This window comes from Myiozetetes cayanensis, unplaced genomic scaffold, assembly GCF_022539395.1.
Source record: "Myiozetetes cayanensis isolate MyiCay16 unplaced genomic scaffold, myiCay2020 scf3, whole genome shotgun sequence".
NCBI lineage: Eukaryota > Metazoa > Chordata > Aves > Passeriformes > Tyrannidae > Myiozetetes > Myiozetetes cayanensis.
The window spans coordinates 69663420-69676913 of record NW_026087521.1 but is presented as its reverse complement, the minus strand read 5'-3'; the positions used below and the strand labels follow the sequence as shown (position 1 = coordinate 69676913).

Below are 13494 nucleotides of genomic sequence, written 5' to 3'. Positions count from 1 at the left end.
TCTTCCTATTCATTCCTAGAATGAACTAACTTGCCTTTTGTACTGAAATTGCCAGCAAAATAGATCTGAGGTGATTTCCCTGAGAAATGCCCCAAATTGACTAGGTTGACTAAGTCATGTTTTGGCCTCATATCTACACGGATCTCATGAAAATTAAGTATCACAGCACATGTATTGGGTTGGAGCGGCCAGGATTTGGTAGCGAGGGGGCTACAGGAGTGGCTTCTGTGAGAAGGTGCCAGCCTTCTTGTTGGTGCTGTGCAGAACAATAATTCAAATGCAAGCCTTGAAACAAAAGTCTTTTTCCTCTAGGAGTTGTGCTGCTTTTGTCAGTATTCCACAGTCAACCTTTATAAACTCAGATTTTATTTTGATAAGCTGTTCTTGTTGGACTTGGGATAAATACATATAAACAGAGCAAAGATGCACAGGCATGGCAAGATTTTTCCTTTGACAGTTCCTTCATACAATAAATCAGCAAAAATCAGTAAATCTATTACATGTTTGGACTGGAGACACCAGTTATTTTTTACCCAGTGGGAAAAACCAGCAATTTCTTAAGTGACATTCATCATGTGTTCACTTTGGGTATCCTGGGAGAAAGCACTAATTGTAAATTACATGGGTGAGTTTCAAAGTTACCCCCACAAGGCAGAAGTGTGGATTGCTCCCCCTTCATTTAAGCCCCCACGCCTCAAGGAGGTGGTGGCAACACCTACTCCCTTGGGATTCAAATTAAACTTGCCTCCACATTCTGACACGTTCCGGGCTCCTGCTACTCCCTGTCCATCGTTACTTGGGCAAGGCTCACAGGTGAGTTGTCCTTCTGTGTCCTGGTATGTTCCTGGGGAGCAAGGAACGCACTGATTGTGTTCTCCGCTATAAAAGGTGCCCGTGCTGCAGGTAACTGAGGAGAGAGAAGGGGAATCTACATAAGGATTGTCATTTTCATCACATTTATATCAAAACATTTCAGAGAAGATGGATCTCTTTGGCCCAGGTATTACAGTGGGTAATTTCTGCACGTGTTAGAGCAGGATCCTCACTTGATGCAAGCAGACCCATCTCCACTGTGGTCAGTTTACATCAGGATAAAGTCCTTCTTCTGTTGTTTAAACTATTAAATGGCATTGTGCTGTGCTCAAGTGTTCATCACACAGATGTTTATAAAGCTGATGCAGCCTTAAAACAGTATATTGCAGTTTATTAAAACAGTTGAACAACGTATGGGAAGCAATGTGAGCTTTTACTTTACACCAGGTGCATTTCTGTGCTTGTTTTATGACAGGTGACTACAAAAAGTCTGTCTCCTGAGATCAGTTCTAGAGATTTCTCTGAGGGCAGTGTATCCCATGTAATATTTTATGTGTCTTGACACTCAAAACACCCCAACTGTAAAGTGTTTTAGACACAGATATGAGCACAGATGCTTTTCCTGCTGCAACAGGGCACATAACTGCATGAAACATGTTCCTCTGCTGGACAGAGGTGGTTGCAATGCACATTTTTCTAGAGACCAACAGCAACAGTCTTTCAAATACAGTTTCTAAATCACTGTTCCCATATGATCAACACAGCCTCACTGGCAGCACCTCTCAGATATGCACTTCTTTCTGCCTGTAAATCACCTGGTGATTTAAAAAGCTGGAAAAACAGATATGCTGATTTTGAAAAGGTGTCTGTAGGTGATGAGAAAGCTTGCAGTGCTGAGAACTGCCATCAGTAAGTTTGCACCAGCACACTGCCCCCAGCAAAGCACTAGAGCCTGGTAACGTGGGAAAAGGCTTAAAGGCATTAGGTATTTTATGTAAAGTTAAAATAGGTTTCTGCAGTTTACTTTTTAATGGACCTCTTGGGCATTAAATATAAATATATCCATGGGTCACAGATTATTTGGTGGTGAGGAGAGCGAAAGAGGTGATATAAAAGTAAATAAATAACATCTAGGCAAACATTATCTTATTGTTTTACAGCACTGTAATCATGTTTTCATAAGATGCTGGGAGCAACTGGGAACCAACTGCCAACACTGCCCTGTGGCAGGTTTTGATACCTACCATGGGAATGTATCCATGTATATGCTTTTGTTTTCCTGCAGCCCTCTAATGAATTCCCTTCCTTCAAAGCCTTATGGACCATGCACAGATGCTGAGTAATACTGATCTAAATCGTTATCTCAGAGATTTCCCCCCTGCTCCACCAGGGAAAAGGTAATTTTGGATGGCTGGTTTTGGGGGTAGGGGGGAGGGGATATGGCTGGATATTCGAGTTGTTTGCACTTACCACATTTTCCATCCTGCAGTACTTGCCCTGTACTGCAAGCTTCGTGCCCCTCAGTAGCTTTAGCTGGCTTCTGAGCCACTTCATACTCTGTCCCAGAAAACTGAATGTAAAATTGCTGTTTATTAATAGATTTCCTCAATGTTTTGATTGCAGTTTGCAGCTTCTGCTCCATCCTTTTCCGAACACAGTCAATGTTACAGGTGTCTAGATGGGAAATGATAACAAAACTAGAAGCAATTGAGATTCATGTTTAAAAGAGGTGCTTAACAAAGAGCTCAGCCTGCCTTGCACTGTGACACCTCTGTCTGCTTCACTGTCTTCTCCATATAAATTGAAGCAGCAGCTCACTGGATTCAAGATCAGGCCAGGACAGTGCCCTGAGGTCCATCACAGCTTCATGACCCGCCAAGTGCACTCTGAGTGTTGATAGCAGCATTGAGGTTATACTGAGTGCACAGGGAGAGGGCTGCAGAGAGCACTCAGACCTCCCTGAGAATTCTGCTGCAGTCCAGGATTCCAATTTGCTTCTAAGTTTGTGTTCCATCGTTACTAATGGCATAAAGCAGTCTGCAACGTTTGCAAGCAGTTATTTTGCTTTCCACCAAACCTCCCTGGTAAAGGTTAATTAAGATGTCTGGTAGAGTTAAGCACACATGAAACACCCCTACTTAAATACACACATGAACACAAGACACAGAATACGTGGAGTCACACAGGGCTTGAACATGCTTGAAGCAGATGCTTTAACAAGATGCCATTAACGTGCTCAGCTGACCCTCCAGCCCACACCTCCCCTCAGCACTGCTTTGCCACCACCCCTGTGAATTCAGCAAGGCTGCCACTGATTATTTACTTTCCAGCCCGCTCTTGTCCTGCTGGTTTGGCCACAGCTTTCTCTCCCAGCCACGACACTGGCTGTCCCTGAGCTCCTGATAAGTTGAGGACAATAAAACACTCGTGATGGCAAGCCAGGTGGGAGGACGAGGAGCATCAAAAGAGATGCAGATTAAAGCTGTGTGTGAATAATTCAGTAGGCATTTGAAGAAGAAATCAGGGCAAGATTTCTAGTATCAATACAGAAGTGTTTGCTCCTCTAGTGCTGGCTTTCCTTCAAACCTCCCTTCTGCAAACACTGCAGGAAACTTCCTGCCAGTGATCCCTCACACTGTGCCTCCTGTGGGCTTTGCCCATGGGGGCAAATTTGCCACCCTACTGTGTTGTACTTCCAGTCTGCCACCACTAATGTTTCTGAATTTTCTCTGCCCACGCTTTCCTTGGTTGATCAGGAGTTCTTGCCACTTCCCTGACCAAAATACCTTAGTGACAAAAAGAAAGGTGCTTTCACAGGCACATTTACTGTTACTGTTTGAATCACTTGGCTAGTGAGCTGCCCCCCCAAGGCTGAGGAATCTGCCTTTGAGGGCTGACATATTTACAGAATTCAGTACATATTTTCTCTGGCTGGAATGTGTAACATAATGCTCCATCTCAATCGTGTGAAGCAATAATATTTCTTCCTGAAGATTGTTATGAAAACATGATTTTTCCAGCGGTCTGATAGAAGTGGTTGAATCTCAGAGTGAAGTTTCAGCCACTTACATTTTTGGAAGCTATTCTTATCATTGTTGTTGCAGAACTTCTACACAATCTTGACATTCCCTGTGCATCCATTAGCCCTTCTTCTGTTCAAGGAAATCAGACTGCATTAAAGTACATGTCTTAACTCAAGGCTTTGAAGGAATTTTGCTGCAGATTCAATCTTTGTTCCTTTGGCCTAATTTCACACCTGATCCTTTTCAACTGAATCTCTGAACCTCTGGAGTTTGGAAAGGCTGTGGAATGAGCCTCGTGCTGAAAGATTTGCAGGGTGAAATAGCATCAAAGAGATTTTAACAACACGCTGAGGGACTAAATACTGATTTCCCTCCACAGACAGATCTTTCACAAACCTGAGACTTCCTCTGACTTCATCTCCACTTCAAACTCTGCAGTGATGTGGGACACTTCTTTTGACGGGGACTTGCGGCCTCGGCGTTTCTTCTTGGAGGAATCGCACTTGAGGTTCACAAAGGTCACCTGGCAGTTGTCTGTGCAAGGGAATTGGCCTCCTTTGCAGGAAGAGAAGCAACACAGAGAAGAAATCAAGTGGCAAAGCAGCAAGTGACAGGCTAACAGGCAACATCTGGGTTATCGCGAATGCAGCGAGTCACAGCATTTCACGTGTGTGGTGAGACACCTCCTCCTCTGTGCAATAGGAAAGGTGAGGAAAATATATTGGAAGGTTTCATCTGAGCAGGAATCACAGATTGTTGTGGGTGAGGGACCCTCCAGGTCAGGGAGGAATCTGGAGCACTCAGGCCACCGGAAGGATTTCATTCCCAGAGCGTGGCTGTGTGATATCATCCTTCCTCTCAGACCCAGAGGTTCAGGTGACATAACAACCACAAGGCAAGGCAAGCAAATGCATCCAAGAAATCCATGGTGAATGAAAGGATCAAAAAAAATCAACTTCTACGACTTCAAAAATGGGTCTGATAATCACATCTTAGGAAGAGAAAGCAATGCATAAAGACAGCATAACACATAAGCACCTTGATGGCTGAGACTTGTTTTAAGCCAATACTTGCAAAATTAGTGACGTAAGTGTCTGGATTTCAGGGTAAAGAGAAAATCAGTCTAAATTTTAAAAATAAAATACTTAAACCTTTGAGTTTTTGGTTGTGTTTTTTGTGGTTATTTTTGTTTGTTTGTTTTGGTTTTTTGTTTGTGTTTTTGTTTGGTTTTTTGTGGGGGGTTTTGTTTTGTTTTGGGTTTTTTGGTTTTTTTTTTAATAGCTGTTTTTTAAATACCTATTTTTTCTCTGTTCATGGCTTACATACAACTCCTCACTCACTGGCATAAGTGGTGGTAAGCCAAATTCACAACAGAAAATATATCACCCATAGGTGTTTGGTGTAAGCTGCTAAACTGCTTTAAACCACAATATAAGCTGTTGCAATTACACAAATATAATGATATTAAAATCCACAAAACATTTAGCATTAATATTAAATTGACATAAACTCCAAACACTTAAAGCTGTGGAAATGACACCCAAACACTCCTGATTTGTCCCTGTCATGGCATCAAGGGGATGCAGAGTAAGATATAAATGTCTCAAGGAATCTGTTAAATACGTAACTTCTAAAATCTCCTTTTTTTCCACCTTAAAAGTGGTGGTGTTCAAAACTAGTAACAATAAAACACATACCTAGTCAGACAAGTTTTGAAAACATTCAATTACTTGTTTTCATTGTGACACAAACTTTTTTAATGTCACATGTTTTACAATCACATCTAAATCTTCTGAATATTTTTTTCTAACATCGTAAGTACTCACTGCATCATAACAAAAGATTGAGGCTGTGTAACATCAGATTTTGGTAATAACTTTCCTGCTTAGGGGTTGTCTTTGCTGCTACAATAGGTCACTAATCCAGCACAGAGCAAATAAATAAGAGCTTTTGTTTCCCAAGGCACTGAGAATCTTGGCCTGAACTGAAATTCAGATCCCAATATGAAAACCATTCCTTCTTCCTTTCACAGTGTGAAAACAAAACATGCAAACCAAACAAAAAAATTTACAGGTTGAAGAAACCACCCACCTGAAACAGGTTGCTTCCCAGAATCTTTTGTTTTTTCTTTGCTGCGAGGCCGTAAATGGCATTTTGCATCTTTGATTTTAAAACGAGCTTTCTGCTTGATTGGAGGGGCTAATGAATCTGTTGATGTAAAGTGGGGAAAAAAAAAAAAGAAAAAGGAAAAGCTATCGTTTGGGATGCAGAGGAAATGAAATCTGAAATTTGTTTTTAAAAGCAGGCTCAAAAGCTTTCCTGTGACGTGGAAAAGAGGCAGCCCAAGAGTTACACACCTTGTACAAGGGGATGCATCTCCATAAGCTCATTTCTTCACAGAAGCACTTACCCTTGAGCCCAGAGAGATCAAGGAATTTGCTGGTATCACACATGCTCTGAACATACACCTCTCCTCCAGCACATCTTGTTGGATTTTAAGTGAATTCATTTTACTATGAAAAAGATTAATTCCTACCTTCTCCCCACCCCCAGCTTTCTCTCTGTGACTTCCCATGTCACTTGGCTGCAGTTCTGTTAATGCCAGCCAGGAATAAGATTAATTTAGTGGCAGCTGAAAACCATCCAAAGGAAACACCTTTATTTGACTGCAGTCTATGGCCAGCAACCTTGATTTTTCAGCTTTAAATCCCAGCCTTGTTCTAAAGGCGGTTAGAACCAGGACTGTAGAGGCAGCCTGTCCCTGTGCCACAGGTAGACACATCTGCTGCCATGTCACCTCCCTCCATAGCACTGTACCTCCTAACACATCCCAAATGCACGCTTAGAGAACTGGCAGAAATGGGAGAAGCACAGCAGGTAATGATATGTAAAGTGGGCTGACACTTCCCACTGCTGGATGTTGTTTCAGCTGCTTCTAATTTTGCCAGACTTCAACCTTTTTTTTTTTTTTTTTAATGCTGAGTATCAGCTTTTATAAACAATTCGAAATCCCAGAATATGCTGGGTTGGAAGGGACCCCCAAGGATCATCGAGGCCAACTCTCAGGCCTGCACAGGACCATCCCAAACATCTCTGCAAAAATAATACAGCTACTTCTGAGGAAAAGATGAATGGAACACAGTGTTTTGTCAGACAAGTCTCATAACCTTTTAATTGGTAATCCCCAGCAGGAGGATCTGTGCTCCTGTGGAAGGGATTTGCAGGTGAGGGTCGGGACCCACCCTGGTCTTCTGCTCCTGTGCTCCTGATGTGTCCCTCTGGCTCACCTCCCAGTGAAGAAATCCCATTTTGATATGCTTGCTACTGCCTTGCTGGACTATGGAAAGCAAATGATTCTAAATATTTCTGCTTACTGGATATGTCTCAAACCTCCACTGCTCCTACACTGACCAACCAATACAATGCTGCGCTGGAGGGCACCTCAGCACCCTCCAGCCCTCAAGGAGAGCTGCAGAAAAGTGAATGTGTGCACAATGTTGTGTCAGTTTTGGTCACCACAGCGTAAGAAAGATATGAAGCCCTTCGAGAGTGTCCAAAGGAGGGCAGTGAGGGTGGTGAAGGGCTTCGATCTGAAGCCCTGTGAGGACACTGAGGGCACTTGGTGTGTTCAGCTGGAGAAGAGGAGACTGAGGGGAGACCTCACTGGAGTTACAATTTCCTCAGGAGGGCAGGACTGAGCTCTGCTCTGTGGGGAGCAGGGACAGCACCCAGGGAATGGCTGGAGCTGTGCCAGGGCAGGGTCAGGTTGGATCTCAGGAAAAGGTTCTTCCCCCAGAGGGTGGTTGGCACTGAACAGGCTCCCCAGGGCAGTGGGCACAGCCCCAAGTCTGCCAGAGCTCCAGAAGTGTTTGAAATATACTCTCAGCACACGGTGTGACTCCTGGGGATGGTCCTGTGCAGGGCTGAGGGTTGGACTGATGACCCTTGTGTGTCCCTTCCAACGCAGCATATTCTGTGATTCTCTGATGAAACACCAGCTACCTTAATCCTGGCCGTGTGTAACTCGAGAGCTCCATGTCCTGCCACTCCCAAAGGGGCTGGGGGACATCCATCACCTTCCCCTGAGGCCCCAGGAGAGCAGGACAGCACCTACCTGGGCAGCTGGGCAGGGTGGTGTTGCGCTTTGGCTGAGCCTTGCCTTGCTGGACGGGGACTCCACAGCTCAGGGTGTAGCTGTTCTCCGAATCTGGGGGGCAGAACACACTGTCAGCACAGGGGGCAACACCCTCACAGAGCACCCTCTCCTGTTAATGCTCAGTGCCTGGGAAAACTTCTCGATGCCACTGAATTAAAGAGACATTTTAAGTGCTGAACTTGGATTTTGAAAGGCTGAAATGATTTGCCAAAGGCTGCTGCTTTCCCAGCGCTGACTGCGAGTTTTGTTTCTCCCAGCGCTGGAATGTTACATTTTATAAATGATTTGGCACGAGGTTAACTGTACATAATTCCATGGTGCAGAAGTAGAAAATATTTTGTGTTTGTCCATGGCAGAGTCTTTCTGCTTTGATCATCCCTATAATTTAAAAAAATAAACCATGTATTTTCACAATAATTTTAGCTTCAGGCTCCGACAGAATTTATTGGCAGAAACAATAATAATACACTTAGAACCATAACAGGGTTTACATATTGCACAGATCAAACTGTGTACTGCTGCTTACAAATTAGACAAATGCACAGTTCCAGCAATCTCTGCTAAACTGTAAATAAAGAGTGAACAGCTCTGCTGCATATTGTGCCAGGACTAACATGAAAAGCAGAGACACTCAAAAATAATCCTGTGCCAGAATATCTATGAAAAAGCAATAGCAACACCTACCCTGCCCTGAAAAACTGTGTAGATGCAAATTAACTGTAGCAAATCATTAAAAAAAAGAAAAATGGGGGGGAGACTCTATTCAAGCTGAAAAATATGGCACTAAAAAGCAGCAGGAACTCACTGAAATCCATTTTTTTCTTCCCTTTTGACACAGCAATTCAATATGTTGCAATTTTTCTTGTGCACCATCCTGGCTAAGGTGGATGTGTCTCCCAGGTTTTTGTCAGAATTTTCCCACCCCCGCAAATGACACCTCAAATTAAACAAGGAAGGACCAAACCTCTCATGGAACTGGCAATCAGCTCTCCTTGTGTTTACTGATGTGCATATCTGGCCCAATTTAATATATATAACGATGTGTTGCTCATTTCCCCTTGTCCATAACAAAAACTGAATGCAAGAATCAGGAATGCAATAACAGAGAAAAATCATCAGGTCACGATTCTAGACTTATAAGGGCAAATGCCTTCTACAAACCTGGAACAAAAAGAGTGTTGGATGGGCATGACAGGAAGCAGCTCTCTATGCCTCCTGTCTTACTACACACCAGCTGAGCCTTGGGAGCTGGTTTGGCATTTGGGAGACATTTCACCATCTCTGAGGAGAAAAAAATAAGGAGAAATATGAAAAAAAAAAAAGAAAATCAGACACTGCCCAACCCAGAACCTTGTGCTTATACTTGGATACAGTGGTGAGGAGAGGCAGAAGTGCTAAAAAAAACCCCAAAATGACAGGTGCAGGCATTTCTGAAGTAAGAAAATATTAGGGAGAGAGGATCTGGATTTGGATCTTGAGCTTGTACTTGCAAGTGAAACTCCTCCACGTTTTTAGACCTAAACTCTAGATCGGTCTTTCCCTCCTGTCCTCTGCTTTGGGACCACCCACCCATGGCTCCGGATCTCACTCTGGAAGGCAGGAGTCTCTGTGGGCACAGTTTCGTGGGCACATCTTCATCTCAGAAGCAACAGGTAACGCTCATCACCTGAGATGTCCTCTCCCCCCCCTTTGGAGGCACAGCTCTCTGGTTCAACAGCCCAGCTACCACACTGTGCACGAGGAGTCACCCTCACAAAGACTTGGTTATTCAGATGAACCACTAAAATCGTGTTTTCCACTCCTCTCACTCTCACAGACTTTAGCCCAGTGCTCTGGCTGGAAACACACGAAGTTGTTACAACGCATCAGAGCAGTCTCTGTGCTGCACCCCGAGGTGATGACACTGATGATCATAAGCCTGCATTCACTGTAATGTATCGCTTTTTTGGACTGAAGTGTTGCTGAAGTGCATCCTTTTTCACCCCCAAATGACAAGGTTCTTTCCCAGTTGCAGCTGGCAGGTGCCATCCCTGAGGCAGCCTCGCTGCTTCCCTCCTTTATTCCCCGAGATTTCACCTCTGCACGGAGCGCAGCTGGGCACCTCTTCAGGCATCAGCTGGTTAAATCTCAGTAAATCTCAGCCAGGTGTCTGCTTCAGCTCCACAGAAAGGCCATTTCAGGGACATAATTCTTCTCCAGCTGCTTCTCTTGCTGCTTCTCCCAACCATGCTCCCCTTACAAGGTGGGCTGTGGCTGACTCTTGGTTTTTCTCACAGCTCACCAGGCTACTGCAAATGTCATCTTCCCTCCCTGTCAGCTCACCACTGAACCCACACCAAGGCTGGGGTTACTTCTGAGATCAGACTGGTTTGGCTCCACCAGGGTTTGGGAGAAGTCCAGTAAAGTTGGCATGACCAGAGCAATTCAAATTCTGTATCCAGAAGAGGCTGCCTGGCTTGGCCTGAGTGCAGGGGAAGGGTCCCAGCAGCCACCCAGCTGGTTCATATTCCTGGCCTCGCTGCTCATTAAATATAAATATATACAAGTCCCATAAACACGCCTGATGTTCACATCTCAAGTATGGGAATAATCATCCTCCACTTATCTCCCTCCTAAGGTCTTTTATATTGCTTTGGTGATGTCTTTAAAGAAACTATTTCCTTGGACCGAGGAGACAACAAAGCACGAAGCGCCACTGCTGAGCAGAAGAGGGTTTTGTTACTGCAAATGTCTCCAAATTGTGGCATTCAGGATCACTGAATATAATTCACCTGCTTTTTATTGTGCTTTTATAACAATGGTGAATGTGGTTTCCTCTCAACGACGATGGGAATAAAGGCAGGCGATCAACAGGGAGATGACACTCATTTTAAGCCTCATTAAAGTAATCAAACACAATGGTGTGCATCAATAGAGAGGGGGGTTCTATTTCCCATCTTCCAGCAGAGTATTGCAAATAATGAGGAGAAATTTACAGCAAGGAAAATGCTTCCAGTGGGAAATGGGAACAGCATTCTTAGTAGGTTGAGAGGGAATACAGCTCAAAACTTCTGTAGTCTGACTTCATACCACACCTCCAAAAACTTGAGTCCCTGCTGCTAATTTACAAGCTCCTTTCCAGAGGAATAACTGGCACGTTGCAAGGGAGAACTGGTGGATAACTAAGAAACAGAGTTATCTGTTTCTCACTGTTACAACACTTAGTTCTCTATACAGCAGGGAAGGTAAGATACATATAAAGGTAAGCAATATATAGTTCTCTGAAGTAATAAGGTCCCCCCCTTCTTGCTCTGTCTTGCTCCCTGTCAGGTATTAGGCATCACCCAAAATATATCTGAGAAGTTATTTGTGCTTAAAAAGAAACCCAACCAAAACCAAAACCCAAAACAAGCAAACAAAACCCTCAGCCCCCAAATTTGCCTGTGAAAAACCCAAGCTATGGCATTCCCGTTAAAAATGTAACAACAGAATTAAAATCTCAGGGAAAATAATCAGAATGGCTGTGGCCATGAGCAAGATTTGCTGTGCTTCAAATAAGATCCCAGAAAAAACAGTCATCTATTTAAAGGATACAGAAATTCAGGTCAAGGGCCATAATTTTAGTGGTCTCAGGATTTGTGCTCATTGTGATTAAGTCTCTAGACACAGCTTGTGTCAGTACTTTATATTAGGCAGGATACCTTTGGAGATAACTTGAAAATTTGGGGTGTGCTGCTGTGAATGTAGATTATTAATCTTAATACCATGTTCTACTTGTAAACAGGTAAATGTTTTGAATAGTCTAAATTCATCTTAGAGGGAAATAGCTTTATAACTGACATTATAGAGATGCAAAAAGGATAAATTAAGGACAAAAGTATAAAATACATAAGATAATACTAATTACACTACTTTTCTCTGAATGGACTTGTAACCTTAAAAAAAAATCTACACAAATAAAATTCAACATACTGCCTGTTCTCTGAACTACCTGCAGTTTTATCCTAGCCCATGGACCCCTAAAGGACCAAGGTGTTATCTGAGTTTATAGAATTAATTTGAGGCTCTACACTGTGAAAATGCAGCATCTCCCAGACAAAACCAAGGGCTTTTCCACTCTCCTGAGAACAGGAGCATCACCACAGTCCAGGCTTCCACACTTACCAACACAATCCTTTTTATTCCAGTGCAGTTTCTTTCCAGGTGGGCAGACACACTCATAGCTCCCCATGGTGTTAAGGCACCCATAGTCACAGCTACCATTGCTGATGCTGCATTCATCAATATCTGAAAACATAAGTTGAGTTGCAAGGAGTGTTAACCATATGTACCAACATATACTGTGCACCAAGGTAATGTGTGCATAAGGAAACCTCTTTCTACTCTATCTTTTATATTTGAGTCTCTGTCAACATGTATAAAGGCAGGCAATGCCCATGCCAACCACCTTTAGTGCCTACTGCCTCTCTTTGTTGTCCTCAGACCCATGTAAAGCTCCTGCTCTCTCAAGGATTTATGCATATAACACAATTTACTTGCCAGGAGTAGTTACACTGAAATTCTTGGAAGTCCTCACAAGATACAAAACATGCTCGAAAGTCTCTGCAGCATCTGGACAGTAATGCATATTGCATTACAGAGAAAAACGTCAGAGGCACGAACATCTGCGAGATTGGGTCACTTGTGCAAAACAGGGAGATAAATTCTCCACAGTGATTCCCAGGGTTTGCTTTTATGATCCATGTGAAGGAGGAAATGATGGATTCAATAAAATCCTAGCGGCTCAAGTGTAGTTTAGATTTCTACTCCTTGAATAAAAATAAAAGGTGAAAGCTTGCAAGAAGGCAAAGAAGTTACTGTGTATGTCATCACTGATGTCCCACATAAAATCTTTCAAATTCTGGTGCTTCAGAAAAGTATTCAGCCAATGTGAGGTATATCCTTTCTAAGCCTATTCACTCAGCATTTATACACTTGTGCCAACGAGGCAGATCTCTCCTCTGGTGAGGGGAGGTTAATCACACCAAGGTGGTGGGTTCAATCCCCATATGGACCTTAAGAGCTGAACTCGATGATCCTTGTGGAATCCAGAATTTCTGATGCAAGATTTCAGCCTGTGTGATTAAGCAAAAATCTAGAAAACACGGACTACATGCATGGAAGAAACTGGGAAAGAGACCTTCATACAACAGGCACGTCTCTAGACAACGTTACGATTTTTGGGCCAGAGTCAGGACTTCTGGAGGTCCTGGGTCAGCAGTCCCAAAAACTGACAAGGCAGAGTCCCAGAAAAACCCTTTACATAAACAGGTAGTGGAAGCACTAGCACTGCCCTTCTAAAAAATCCCCTTACGACACACAACTTCTATTTACAAGAGATGCCATGAGAAGAGCCTGAGAGAGAGCAACAAGAGCTGCCCCTCAGCATAAAAAGGCCCAGAACAAGGACATTTCCATGTGGTTTATTGATTCCTAGTAGAGGGGAAGCAAGATGGAGAGAAAGCTTAGTAAGAGGTCAGCCTG

General features: G+C 43.4%; 1 protein-coding gene across 2 annotated transcripts in view; it reads right to left on the bottom strand.

Moving 5' to 3' along the window:
• The window catches only part of SCUBE1 (signal peptide, CUB domain and EGF like domain containing 1), a 169062-nt gene that overhangs the window by 9230 nt on the left and 146338 nt on the right, over positions 1–13494 (bottom strand). For both annotated transcript variants that reach the window (XM_050325506.1, XM_050325507.1), the window contains 7 exons: positions 12136–12258; positions 9154–9273; positions 7951–8043; positions 5928–6044; positions 4233–4391; positions 2284–2487; positions 746–907 (listed from right to left, as the gene is read on the bottom strand). In XM_050325506.1, the coding sequence (XP_050181463.1) occupies positions 746–907; positions 2284–2487; positions 4233–4391; positions 5928–6044; positions 7951–8043; positions 9154–9273; positions 12136–12258 (978 nt within the window). The remainder of the gene's footprint in view (positions 1–745; positions 908–2283; positions 2488–4232; positions 4392–5927; positions 6045–7950; positions 8044–9153; positions 9274–12135; positions 12259–13494) is intronic.